The sequence below is a fragment of the Neofelis nebulosa genome, chromosome 7 (assembly GCF_028018385.1).
Source record: "Neofelis nebulosa isolate mNeoNeb1 chromosome 7, mNeoNeb1.pri, whole genome shotgun sequence".
In the NCBI taxonomy this organism is placed as follows: Eukaryota; Metazoa; Chordata; class Mammalia; order Carnivora; family Felidae; genus Neofelis; species Neofelis nebulosa.
In genome coordinates, this window is record NC_080788.1 from 84,172,109 (window position 1) to 84,186,418 (window position 14,310).

A 14,310-nucleotide genomic window follows, 5' to 3' on the forward strand; every position below is an offset into this window, starting at 1 on the left:
CCCATAAATTTCTCCTGTGTCTCAGGCAGCAGATATAACTTCTCTGAATCCCAAATTTCTTATCAGAGCATGCGGCAATCATGGCCTGCTTCAAAAAGCTGACGCAAAAGCATCTGATACCTAGAAAGCATTCTAAAATGTTTCTTTCACCTAGACTGGTCCCGCTGTCTTTATAGAGCACCATTCTTAAGGACACCTCTGTCATCACTCTCTCCTCTTCACACCCACCCCCAATACACACACATACATATCTGCATGCATGTGTACACACACATACACATACACACACGCATCTTCAATGTCACGGTCATGTTGCACATCACCAAGGCCATGCTCTCTCCCAATAGAACCTTCATCAAAATCATGCTTCTCACCTGAGACACTTAGAAAACTGCTCGTCTAAAGTTGCCCCTCTTGTCTGTCACCTGCAGATAATACACCTTTTACATGAGAGATGCCATTGCAGAGCCCAGATAACCAGAGTGTGTTTGCTAGCCCTTGAGGCAACACGGCCCTGGCATGCGAGTGCCATGCATGAGTTTGTGATGCGTCCCTTCGAAAGAGACAGCGTGGAGCGTTACTCCAGCCCCATCCCCACAACTAGAAAGTCCTATGGAATTACAAGAGAAATCTCTATCAGAAATCAAACTCTTTTCTAAGACCTCCCCCACTTTCTCCTCAACCCTCCATTCCCCCATGGTCTGAAATAAAGCTTGGAGACCAGTTTAGATTTTAAATCTTAGCTTCAATGGAGCAAAACCTGACCTCAGCATTCCTCTCACACCAGTTGTCCTGGGTTTAATTAACGCCGCCCCTGTATGTTTAGGCAATTACTGTTGTAACACACGGGGGGTGCTGTATGCAGGGCCTCAGTCAGGGCATGACGCAGTGTTTGGCCTCCACAGCTCATACAAAGCTTGTCACCCAGCGGGAAGCACCCGTGCCACCGTCTCTAATGTGCACACTAAGTGTTTTACTATGCAATGCTACATACTGAAAACGGTAATTTCTAATGATGCCTGAATTACTCTTCTGTCATTAGGTGGCTCCTTCCTCATGGGGTCAGGGTAGCCAGCACCCTAGCCCTAAAACCTATTTCACTTCTGCGGGAACTTTCATTTTTTCCTCAGCTACTGCAAACACAATCTTGCTGAACGGAGCTGAATTTTTAAGGCTGAGTTTGTGCTGTGGATTCTGATGGCTTCACGTTAGTTCAAGTCTCTGAGGACCAGTGCCAATAAATGTGAAAGGGACAACAGTAGATTGGCATACTTTTCCATTTCCACCAGGATGAAAAACTGCTATAAATTAAGTCTAACCTTAAATGTATAATCTGTCCTTGGGAAGGAGAGAGAGAGAGAGAGAGGGGAAAAAAAAAAAAAGGATATAGCATCTTCAAGCTCTCGGCATCCCTTACGAGAAAAAATTGGTTCTAAGGGTCTCTGATCTTGTGTTTTAGTAAAATAGAACTGCACGGCTGACTGACAGTTCTGATCTAAAGCATTTACGTTTAAGTTTTGATCTCTCTGCTTTTGATTAAAACTAATGAGCTCATTTAATTCAAAATGGGAATCTCTGATAAGAGAAATAAGGTTGATGTGATTGGATTAGAGGGGCAAATTAAACTCTTAGAGCAGAAGTTTGTGCTTATATAGTGTATTAAAAAGCTGTTGGCGTATTATGGCGTGTTAGATGATGAGAAAAATTTCATAGTAATTCATATTTAATCAGAAGAAATGAAAGTACTAAATATAACATGGCTCTGCTTTTCCCTCGAGTGATAAAAAGCTGTACATTTAAAATGACATCAGATCCATGCTCTCTAAAACAAAAAAAAAAAAAAAAAGAGAGAGAGAGAAAATCTTGAGACACATAAGAAAGGGACACTTGTCAGTGGTTCCCTCACCCCAGAATAGAAGTGCCACCAACATTGGAAAATATAGTCCTATTTAGACAGCAGTGATACAAGGAAAGCCACAGACCCAACAGCAAGGTTTCTGTTATTACAATAGCTCCTGTTCTTTCATCTGAGTATCACATTTCATATATTTTTTTTTAAAAGGCATTTCTTTCCCTTAGAAATACATGGAATATATTTCTTAAAGTTCAAAATCTTGTTTTGCCTGGTTGTCTTTGTGTTTTAATAACTGTTTTCACATATATTAATTCTTAAATGTCCGTTTATGACACATATTTCTCTACCCTCCCCCCAGAAAAAGTTAGCATTAGTGGAAGGCTTCTCAAAAGAAATCCTGTTTACTGATGGATATATATATATATATATATATATATATATATATATATGTATGTATATACACACACACACATATATTGGATGGATATATGGAGATATATATATATATATATATATATACACACACACACACATTTTTTTTAATTTTAGACTCCAAAAACAAATTTAAAACTTTAAAGTACTATATTAGAAGAGTCAACTTTGACAGCACTGATTAGGGTAAAAAATGCCAAAATTAATTTTTTTTGCAGGAAAACACTTAAATTTATAAAATACTTTAGAAAATAGATGTATGTTGCCTCGTGGCCTGTTTGCATTTGGGTGTTTTTAGATCAACAAGACTGCAAACTACCATTTTAAGTTTCAGAAGTAAAGAAGTATTCCACTTAGTCTAAAAATGTATAAAGGGAAAGAGCAACTGTCTTGCTTCAGGGAGGAGACTATTTTTTGTTAATATCCTGTTCAGATTAGGGCAGGGAGCAAGCTGACATTAGTGACAAGAAAGGACAATCGATGTTGGTGGTGGTCTTTACTTGTCTCTGTCTATACATTCCATTCTAGGCCCTCTATCGTAAGTCAGTTGAGAAAACTTTATGCTTTCTTATTCCCCACAATGAAGAAAACTGACTCAGGAGGGTAAGGACACTGGCCAGGAGATGGTTTCTTGCTTCTCAGAGCTGCCCAGTGGGCAAATGTTACGAGAAGGGATTCACAGGGAAAACAAAGAGCAAGTTATCCTTACTCTTCATCAGAAGCCTCTCTGCTGCAGTCTTGGTTGATTCCATAAATCTATAGTGTCCTCCATGTTCATGACTATTCTCTCCATGTGCACAGGCCAAGTGGCAAGGTAGGCTACCATTACCTCATACTTTAGGCCCTACTTAGGGAGTTAAAAGGTCTGAAAAGCTCCTGCTGGAAACTGGAACAGAGTTACTTTGGATTCATTAATTTTTCTTTTTTATTTTCTGCAAAGTAAACATTTTCTAAATGAAGTAAATGGATTACCATGCTCTTAGCACCTGTCACTTATGTTTAGTGAACCCAAGGATTGCACCTGAGCAGTAGCTGTGAGGGGCTGTGTAGACATCTAAATCATGTGTGTATATATTTTTGTATTCTTCAGTGGAGTCAACCAGCCCCAGTCTGCTAACCACTGACAACACCCTTGAACGTTCCTTTTTCATCCGAATGAAATCTACTCTGACCAAACGTGGCGTGCACATCAAATCATCAGGATATAAGGTAAGCTGGGCTTGGGCAAGGGAAATATTTTTGTCTCAGGTCAATCCTAGGTCACTTGCATGGAGTTTCCCAGCTGCTTTGGGACCACATAATTAACGCCTATGATCTTGAGCAGCCCGTAGGATTCTTAGTGGTTTTCCCGTCTCAAGGTAGGGGCTTCATTACATGACTCGTTCTCACTTCAGACATTGCCGAGGCACTAAATGCCTCAATATGGTGTCTTTTCCTGAAACACTTGTTAATAATGCACCAGGGTCTTCAGCACTCGCTAGAAATTCACTTTGATGGAGAAAGTGAACCAAATTCATAGCGGTCCTTAAGGTGAGTGTTCTAGAATGACTAGAGGAATTCCACTTCTCTCTTCAAATTCCCCCTTTCTCTTTCGGTAAAGACTGTCCATTTTAATAATATCTTGGCCGCCCAGACTCATGTGTGTAAAAAAGAAAATCAGGTTAGGCATCAGGACTCTTCATTGTAATTACACTTACTCCACATCGGTCATACCTTGGCAGACACAGGACGCTCAACATACAGAGTACATGTTCCCCACAACAGCAAGGACCAAGTCTGGAGTCATAATCTGCATTATCGTCCTTTTAAGGGTAAGAATATAAAGCCTCCTAATCTCGGGAAATTCCAACACTTCAGTTACCATAGCAACATAAATTAAGACCTATGAAATTTATGACACGCCTTTGGCAACCTGAATCTTATCAATTTTACAACACACCAACCCGTCTCTCAAACAACATTTACTGTATATGGGAGGACCAACAGCAACAGAATGGACTGTAGATGTGGCCGGCATGACCTCTTCCAATTTAGGGTTGAGAGTTTCTGACAACTCGGTTCTGTAGGGTTACCGTAGCATTGTCAGGGATGGTAATAGTCATTAAGTCGTTGGGCTTAAAAACCGTATACAAGTCACCAGAAACCAGCAGCTGCATGAAAGTCAGAACCAGGTACTCTTTCTGACATGAATTCTTCAGAGACAAAGAGGAAGGAGGTGGGGAAACAGGCGTTTCCATGAACGACCTTTAGCTGAGCTGGCCTACCGTCGGAAAGGCACAGGTGGAACGTACCCTTAACCTTTAACAGGGTTCGAAGCGAAGGAGAGGCTCAGGGCGGCTCTGCTTACAGGCGCTTTACCCTTCAGAGGCCTGTTACAAAGGGATACCGTGGAGGGAAAAATCCAGACTCTATCCTAGGGACTATTTTTATTTTTCCTGCCTTCCTGAACACAATACATTTATTCGTTATTAAAGCATTAGCAAGTTTGAAATTTCTACAAGCAAACTACAGGTGTAGCGCTTAGTGTCATTTTAATGCGAGAAAGATCCATTCTAGTTTTAGGAGCTGTAAGGCTTCCTTTCACCTGTTTTCTGTCTTTCAGCTTTTAGTTTGTCGCTTTTAGTGGTTTTTACTGCTTTGTAGGGGGCATGTCCCAGGAAAGAGGAAGGATAGGACAGGTAAAGTGTAGTTAGAAAACGTAATATGGAGTATATTTCAGTATCATTAGAAAATTTAATTTTTTGAATGATAAAAAATGACTGCTTTCACATGACCAACTAGAGATCATAAAGCCTTGCAAAATTTGGAATCTGCAAAAAAGTGGGCTGTGCAAGTGGAGAAATGCTTTGTATTTCAGTCCAGGCAAGAGACCAGGTAGCTTGCATTCTTTTTGTTTTGCCATTTGGTCAGCTCAGTAAAGCGGTTTTTGCTGCATGACCTGAAATTGGACAGGATCATTTCTTAAATATTAATAGATCATTCAACAAATTTTTATTGAGTTACCAGTCTGGAGCCTGTTCTAGATCCCGTAATCCAGCATTAAACAGTAAAAAGTCCCTGCTTTCATAGTACTTAGATTCTAACAGCGGGAGACAGACAATAACAACAAATAAAGAAGGTGATTTCAGACAGCAATAAAGTCCAAACTAACAGTAACTACTACTTATGCATATTACAATATGCTCAGCATGATGCAGCGTCTATGCAACTCACAACTATCCTAGAAGAAGGTATTTTTATTGCTCCCACTCTACAGGTAAAGAAAATAAGGCTAGAGGTTAATCAGCATACCCAACTTCACACATCAGAGGGACAGGGCTGGGCTTTGAACTCTGTGAGTCTGGCTCCATGCCCTATGCACTGAACCACTAGGCTAACTATTTTGCTGAGAGTAAAGCAAAGGTGGTGAGTGTGGCTGGTGGGGACCACTTTGGATACGAGAGTCGCGGAACATCCAGCTGAGGAGGTGACTGTCACCTATGAGTGGTAAGTGAGAGCAGGACCACTATGGAAACGGAACAACAGTGTTTCCAAAGCTCCTTGGGTTTAGGATTAAAGACACCTTGCTATAAGAAGGCACCTTCAAGAAACAAAATATGAAAAGGGACAACCATGAACATCCAGGACTGGAAAAGAGAAGTTATTCTGGCTTCCATCAAACCCTGTAGTGTTAAAGTGATCATACTCCTCTGACATACCCTGTCAGACTGTCTTTCTCAAGACTTCACGAAAGTCTCCATCCAGTACCTTACCCCCTGCCCAGGAGTGCTAACGTGAGAGTTGATTCATCCCATCTTCCCCCAATAGGATGAACCGTTCAACAGATCCAGCTCTACCCCTCCTCCTCCACGATGCCCTTGCCTCGTTAATTAACCTTGTCTGCAAGTTAGCAGAAGAGCTGATGAGAAGCCATGACATGACACACAGCTGAATAACATCCCTATTTATCTGTTCATTCTCAGTAAATAAATCTAACAGCTTATAAAACATTCAAATAAAACTGGTAATCACCCCAGCACCACACAATAAGCACAAATAAAAAGAAGCAGTGATGATAATTTCACCATACTCCCAATATTCCTCTTAATTTATTACCATTGTTTGCTCCTTTCTTTTCCCATAAAGCTCCAAGATGTTAAGCCATGCCCAGTGCAGGTCATTATACTTCTCTCCAGTTTTCCTGTGACCTTGGCATATGCAACTTTTCTGCCTTGGTCCATCATCTTACCTGCCACGCTTTCTTTAGTGTTGTTATTATCACTGGCAGTAATAATAGCAGCAAAGATAACACTTGTTAAACATGGATTCTGCCACGAGTACTTTGCCAAACACCTCGTATCTTATCCAATCCGTACAGCATTTAAAACCTTCCTCTGTGCCAGGCGTTGTTCAAACTACACATTCTATCATTATGCCCATTGTGCAGGTGGTGAAACTGAGGCTTTAATAGGCTCAGTATTGGCCCATGTTGGCATAGATCTTAAGTAGCTACTGAGGAGCCAGGATTGGCCAGGCAGTGAGGCTCCAGAGCCTGCCCTCTCCACCCTCGGTGTCAATGCTTAACAGATCAAGTCCACAGAAAAGCTCAGCATGAGCTAGGCCTCAACATACGGGAAATTCGTCTACATTTTGAAAAGAAAAACCTCTTGGCCTGATTAAGACCTTCTCTTTGTGGCTCTGCATATCCGACAGCACTCCTTGATGGAGATTCGCAGAGATTTACCTTCCTTCCCAGGGATTTTAACATCCACCCAGGTACCTATAACCAAGAATTCTAGCCAAAGAAGAGCCACTCTGAGTCTGCGAATTCAGGCATCAAGTGTGATATAGGCCACTGTTGCTTCTGTTCCCTGGGCCTCAGGAAAGTTGCCCTCATGCCAATGAAGTTTCCCAGCCTCGAGCTGACATTTAGTTGTCTCTGTCCTCATTTACTTTGAAATCCACTGTAGCACGTTATCTGGACCAGCCACTTTTTATGCCTCAGGGGCTTCTTGTTGTGTAGGCCCCATTGTTGGCCACATATCTTAGCATAACACAGCTCTCCTTTAAATTGCACTGCGTCAATATTCTGCCTTCTAGATTAGGTCTATGTCTGGGGGAACTTACTAGGTATAGCACAGGGGGTAAAAGGAGATATGTAATCAGGGAAATTAGAGAAGTAAAGACTAATTGGGTCGCCTCCTTAGCTCCTGTCTTTGGAGAATAGTTTCCGTTAGCATGGGACTGTCAGTTTTCTAATCTACTCTTAAATGCCCACCAGCACCACTGCCATTTCTGGAGTTTTTATGCACACACATTATGATGTCCTAACTCTAATGGCACAGCAGAGCATCCTGGGCTGGGAAACAGAGACAAAGGGAGAGAATCTCTGTCATGTTTACATAATGCTGAGAATGTTGCTCGATTCACCGCACAGGTGAAAATCCTCAAATGCCGAGGGTTCCTGCTATGACATATATGAACAGATTACTGAGGGAGGAGAAGGGAAGTCCGGATTTTTAAAAAATTAATTAATTTAAAAATAAATAAAAATAAAAACAGCCCCTATCTGGGATGATTTGGGTATGGATTTGCCCGTAGCTAAGTGTCCAACTAAACGATTTCTGTAACCTATCCTGTCTCCTTATAATATAGAGTCAGAAACCATAAGTAATAGAGAAAACAATTTGTAGGTTCACTAGTTTATAAGGATTGCCGATATACCTCAGCTCTAAGAATACCTGTATCTAGACGTGAAGTAACAAAAGCAAAAAAAAATGAGAGGATGCTAATTAGCTAAAGAAAACTCTTTGCCTTCTCTAAGCACAGAGCTGCCTTTTAAATTAGAACTTGTTCATTTGTTGCAATTCATGGTTGTATCTGTTCTGTGAGAAAAGACACTTCCCTGATTTTACTAGTAATTTGTTTTATTTGGGGTGTCATAAATCCTTTTAATGTTTTGATTACATCTGTAGAGCCTCTCCCAAGGTAAATTCATTTTGCATCAGTAAGTTCTTGAATCCCTGAGGTGAATCCAGTGATCTCAGGTTACAAAACCTTATTTAATATGAGGACATCTTTGGTTCTTATTAAAAAAACAAATTAGTGCACCTCCCAGAACGTATTTCACCAAAATTACAATAGTTCTTTCCTTCCTCCTCATTTTTCCTTCCCTTTTATTCATTTAGTGTTAATATATATTGAAGTCCTGTTCCAAAAAATATCAACTCCTAGAGTGACAAAATACAAAACCAAAATTTAAAAAAAAGAAATTTTTTTAAGTTGATTGATTTTGAGAGAAGGGGTGAGAGAGAGAGCGAGAGAGAGAGAGAGTAGGGGAGGAGCAGAGAGAGGGAGAGAGAGAGAATCCCAAGCAGGCTCCACACTGTCAGCACAGAGCCATATAGGGGGCTTGAACCCACCAACTGTGAGATCATGACCTGAGCCAAAACCAAGAGTCAGACGCTTAACTGAGCCATCCAGGTGCTCCCAAAACCAAGTTTTTTTACACTTTGATCGCCTTATGCAGATAATCTTCTGAAAAAGTATTTCTTAGAAAATATTTTTTAATAAAAATTAGACCTAATATTTAAAAATTATATCTATAGTTAAGAGTTATTTTCAGTGGTAAATGGTCCTCCTTTTCTTCCTATTCACTTAGGTGGGCAAGTTACATCACTAGGATTTCAATGTCAAAATCACAGCTAGGTAAATTTTAAAGTTGAAGGATTTTCATATGCAATGTATTCTTAACGGAATGTGTATATTGAGAACTCTCAAGACGATAGCAAACTAGAAGGAAATTATTACTTACAGTTCCAATCATCTGGAATTTTAGTGCTTGGTTTGCTTTGCTAATAAAGTCCACAGTAACTAAGATATCGATCTCTCTCCCTCCTGATCACCCACCACTTTAATGTGCCACCAAAACTGGTTGACTCCAACTATCTCTATTTCCAATCTTCTAGCTTAATGCCTTTTTCTGGATCTGTTGTAAGAAATTCCCAAATTACCTCCCAAAAAGTTTTGCTTCTCCATTCCATTCTGCACACTGCTCCCTGGAATATCTTCCCAAAGCCTCTATCATGTTTCCTTCTCCTAAATCATCACTGGTTCATAGGATCAACATATTCAAGAATCTGGTACCAGCTTACATTTTCTACTGCCATCTCCACCATTATTACTTTTTTTTTTTTTTTTTTCTTCAACTTTTTTTTTTTTTTTTAATTTACTTTTGGGACAGAGAGAGACAGAGCATGAACGGGGGAGGGGCAGAGAGAGAGGGAGACACAGAATCGGAAACAGGCTCCAGGCTCCGAGCCATCAGCCCAGAGCCTGACGCGGGGCTCGAACTCACGGACCGCGAGATCGTGACCTGGCTGAAGTCGGACGCTTAACCGACTGCGCCACCCAGGCGCCCCTTTTTTTTGAGAGTCAAAGTACTAGTGAGGGAGGGGCAGAGAGAGAGAGGGAGACACAGAATCCACAGTAGGCTCCAGGCTCCGAACTGTCAGCACAGAAGCCAACGTGGGGCTCAAACCCACGAACCGTGAGATCATGACCCAAGCCAAAGTCGGACGCTTAACCGACTGAACCACCCAGCTGCCCCTCCATCATTCTTTCCTGGAACTGTTACTACTGATGCTCTGGTAAAATCTGTCCAGTCATCTTTCCTGAAATATACTTTAAATATTCACACTGCTATGCTTTTGGCCATGCTGTTTTCTTTTCTTAAGATGCCTTTCTGCTACACATGCATCTGGAAAATTCTTACACAACCAATATGGCATCACTGAGATATTAGGTTTTTTTTTTCATCTCCTTTGATGCCCCTATTTCCTTTTCCTCTGTGCTACAACAGCTTTAAGATTTCAGCTCTCTGTGCCTCAGTTTTCTCACCTGTAAATAATAATATATAACCTGAAGAAGTTTCCTACGGGTTAAGAGAGGTAACACATGCTCAGTTAAGCATCTTCTCTCCTTTTTGTGAAGTATTATCTATAATTTCATATGAACTTCACAATAATTCTTTTAGGTAATTATGTCTATTTTCCTAACTTGAAAATAGGTTAAAATGAGACACAGAAATATGAATTGACTTGTCTAGGGTCACCTAAGTGGTAAATAACAAAACAGAAATATCCAGATCTTCAGATTTCAAATGCCTTCTTCTTTCCAATATACTGCATTGGATACTGGGTAATTTCTTATTCTACTTTCTCCCCTCAGCACAGTATGCTGCTTGTAGTTGCCACTCAGTAAATGTTAGTTGAATTAAATTGCATGTTCTCTTTTTTTTCCCCCTGTGGTAACAATGAAAATGTTGACAGTACTGAGACGTATAACATACTACTAGAGCCCCTGCTAGTTAACGTCAGTGTCTTTTAGATGTGACCATTGGAATAGCTATGACCCAAATTGACTATACCATGATCTGCCTCACATGCCTTTATCTTGCCTGCCAGGATATTGTTCTTCTTTACCAGTGCCTTGCTAAAATCAGATTGTACCACATCTACAACATTCCCTTGAGCCATCAGTGAGAGATTCCTTTCAGAAAACAAAAAATCGAGTCATTTTTTGACGTCACGTATTCATCATGATTTCATATTGGCATTTGGTGATTTACCATTTTCTTTCTATTAAATCATCTTTAAAGGATATTTTTCTGGATACTTTGAGACTCTTTCTGAAAATTAGAACAGTATTTGCTGATATCCTGCCTTCCAGTAAACCCCATCATTTCTCACAAAGATTGCTAAAGATAAGAGAAGTGTTATTACAAGGAGTTGGTTCTTTCTTTGCCCAAGTGGGTAACTGTATGCAATGAGTTTTAAACATTTTTTATATATGTATTTTTAAAGTTTATTCACTTATTTAAGAGGGCGAGCAGGAGAGGGAGGGAGGGAGGGAGGGAGAGAGAGAGAGAGAGAGAGAGAGAGAGAGAGAGAGAGAGAGAGGATCCCAAGTCTCCATACACAGAGAGAGCCCAGAGCCCAGCATGGGGCTTGAACTCACAAATCATGAGCTCACAACCTGAGCCAAAACTAAGAGTCCAATGCTTAACTGACTGAGCCACCCAGGCACTCCATATGCAGTGAGTTTTAACTATAGCAGGAAAAGTATAGCTTAGAGTTATGCCTAGCACTTATTTAAGGGGCAGTGTAATAGTAGTCCTTCCCTGGAGATTTCTAAGAGCACACACTAAACTTATCAGTTAGGGGTCTCTTCTCTCTGCCTCCTAGTCAGTTGTGGACAGACTAGGTGCTACCTGGATGCTTTTCCCCATCTGAGATTCAGAGATGTTCCAAATGTCCAGACATATCAGTACTTCTCCTGAAGCCTTTGCTTCGGCTTTGTGTTGTCTTGAAATGATGACTACAGTCTTCCAAACTGCACAAAATGTAACTGTCTTGTCAAATCGATAGCTGAATTTTCAGAGACACCAAAAATTCTGTCAACCCATTCAGGCTTTCTAAGACTATGCATTCATTGCCTTTCCATCAACCCAGACACCCAGAATAAATTGAAGGAGAAAAAAAATTTCCAGGGTAGAACTTACAGGCAGAGGTTATCCTGATGAAAAATGCAAATAGAATAGAGAACCAATAACATCAAATTTTTTAAATCCTATTATCTCTTTTTACTCCCTGCTCACCTCCCCACAATTGTCCATTTCAATGTGGTTCCTGGTGTCATTTTAAATACAACTGACATTGTTTCTGATCTTAAAGAATTTATTTCCCGTTACCAAGGCATGACAGTAGTTCTAGCTTGGGATGTGTCCTTTCTGCTGGGACTAATCAGCTCACTATTTTACCAACTAGAGGCATAATCACTAGCCATTCTGTGAAGTGTCTGTAAATTCTGCGTATGTCAATAACTGCAGTCCGAGTATGTTGCTAACTTATAGGTACTTCATTTTTCATCAGAGAGATTTTCAAAAGAAGCTAGAAATATGAGCATCCCATTTGACTAATGCTGGATCTTTTCAGGTTGGCTTTCTGAGCCTTTGGTAGCTGAGAATAATGAAAGTCGTGATCATTTTGAAAATGACATCTTTGATACAAAAATTAACAACTTTTATGTATGTAATCTCTTTAATGCCCTTCAGAATTATCATCAATGTCTCTGTAAATATAGTCTTAATCTGACAGTTCTTTAAATATAATCTATTGTGAGAGTTTTACCCAATAAATAAGTTTTAAAAGCAAAGTTTACAGTCTTGAAGAAATAAAAAGGCAACAACGTAAGCAGTGCGTCACTTATCGGACCCAGCACTCGATGTGTGAAATGCCCTAATGGTTATCTCTTGATCCAGTGGTCTGAAGTAGCAGGTACATAACTCTTTACAGATTGCAAGGGCTTCCAAATTACTCTGTTTGACCTTCATTCCTTCAAAATTGCTATACCAAAGAGTGATTAAGCACTGAGCTATGATGTCCGACAGCCGCGGATTCAGACTTAGTCTTGTCATTTCTAACTCAGTGATTTTAAGCAAATTGTTTAACTTTCTTAACCATCTATTTCTTCTCTTGTTAAGTCTCAGTAGAACCTCCTTCATAAGGGTCTTGTAAGATACAGTGACATAATGTAGGTAGAGTACTACACCAATGCCTGACCCACAGTAAGCATGCAATACATGTCCATATGTGAGGCTTAATGTTTATGGAACTCATATTGTGAATTGATCTAGACAGTCCAAAATCTTAACTTCTACACCTCTGCATATGCATTTGTAACTATGGAAAATAGTAATTCATCAATTATGTTTCAGATTACTTCCTACAAGTTATAGGAGCTCTAGAATAATGAATGATTTCTTCTGAATGTAGAAAATGTGTTTATTTCTAGGAAATTTCTCCCTGATCAAGTGTCTTGAATATTTATTTGAATTTAAGAGACAAAATATGACTGAAATACATCATTGGTCCCTTTAATAAAAAAGGGGACATGGTGCATGGTTTTTTTTGTTGTGGTTTTTTTTTTTTTTTGGAATTGATTTAGCCTCATGGCAAGGCTAATACAGCCCTTTAATGTAAGAAATGAAGTAGAGGCAAGGCCAGTTTGATGTTGTTCATCCCTGGAGCTTCTAGACTCCTAAAACCCATAAAGCTCTACAGTTTGGTTAAGGTATCTTATCTATATGCACATGAATTGAACCCTCTGGGTAGGCAAGCTACCACGGTGGCTTGAACCCAACCTGTATCTCAGACGTACTATACAACATTCTAGAAGAAATTGTGTTGACTCATTCCCGGTAAGGGAAAAGAGCCAGGATTCTGGACTTCCTATCTTTTTATGTAGTAACTTCCTTGAGGGACAAAGAACTAGTCACATCTTTCCTATCTCTCTATGAATGCCCTCCCACCATCAGACCAAAAGAATGGCCCATTGCAAAGTGCTTTGCCTTACAAGCCTGTTACTTAAACAAAAGAATCATCTGTATTATCCGGTCACCTGGGTGACTCAGTCAGTTAATCATCTGACTCTGGGTTTCTGCTCAGGTCACGATCTCGCAATTCATGAGATCTCGCAATTCATGAGATCTCGCAATTCATGAATTCGAGCCCCGCCTTGGGTTCTGAGCTGACAGGGTGGAGCCTGCTTGGGATTCTCTCTCTCCCTCTCCACCCCTCCCCTGCTTATGCTTACTCTCTCTCTCTCTCAAAAATAAATAAATAAACTTAAAAAAAAATCATCTGTTATCATTTCTCAATCCACTGTGTGTGTGTGTGTGGATATGTGTGTGTTGTTTCTGAACTACCAGTGGGCAATGGATATCTTTAAGTTACATATTGGAAACATCAATTTCAGCTCATTGCTGGCAATGGTTTACAGAACCAATCCATGTAAGTTATCACCAAACTGATAGCAGTATTTACACCTCCATTTCACCACAGCTTTTATACCTTCTTCTTTCATTTTTTGATTTTTTATTTAAACTCTAGTTATATACCTTCTTTTTATTCTCCCTGGAGTATAGACTGTCCTCACACATTCCCGTGGGCCATACTTGCATATCATTCAGATTTCTGCCCCAA

The 14,310-nt window shown here is 40.1% G+C and overlaps 1 protein-coding gene and 1 long non-coding RNA gene across 13 annotated transcripts in view; one reads left to right on the forward strand and one right to left on the reverse strand.

Annotated features, from left to right (window-relative positions):
• Window positions 1-14,310, forward strand: part of NPAS3 (neuronal PAS domain protein 3) — an 857,324-nt gene that overhangs the window by 785,523 nt on the left and 57,491 nt on the right. For all 9 annotated transcript variants that reach the window (XM_058738778.1, XM_058738780.1, XM_058738782.1 and 6 more), the window contains one exon: window positions 3,378-3,496. In XM_058738778.1, coding sequence (XP_058594761.1) covers window positions 3,378-3,496 — 119 coding nt within the window. The remainder of the gene's footprint in view (window positions 1-3,377; window positions 3,497-14,310) is intronic.
• LOC131517076 (uncharacterized) overlaps window positions 1-14,310 on the reverse strand; it is a 216,257-nt gene that overhangs the window by 74,294 nt on the left and 127,653 nt on the right. The window lies entirely within an intron of this gene.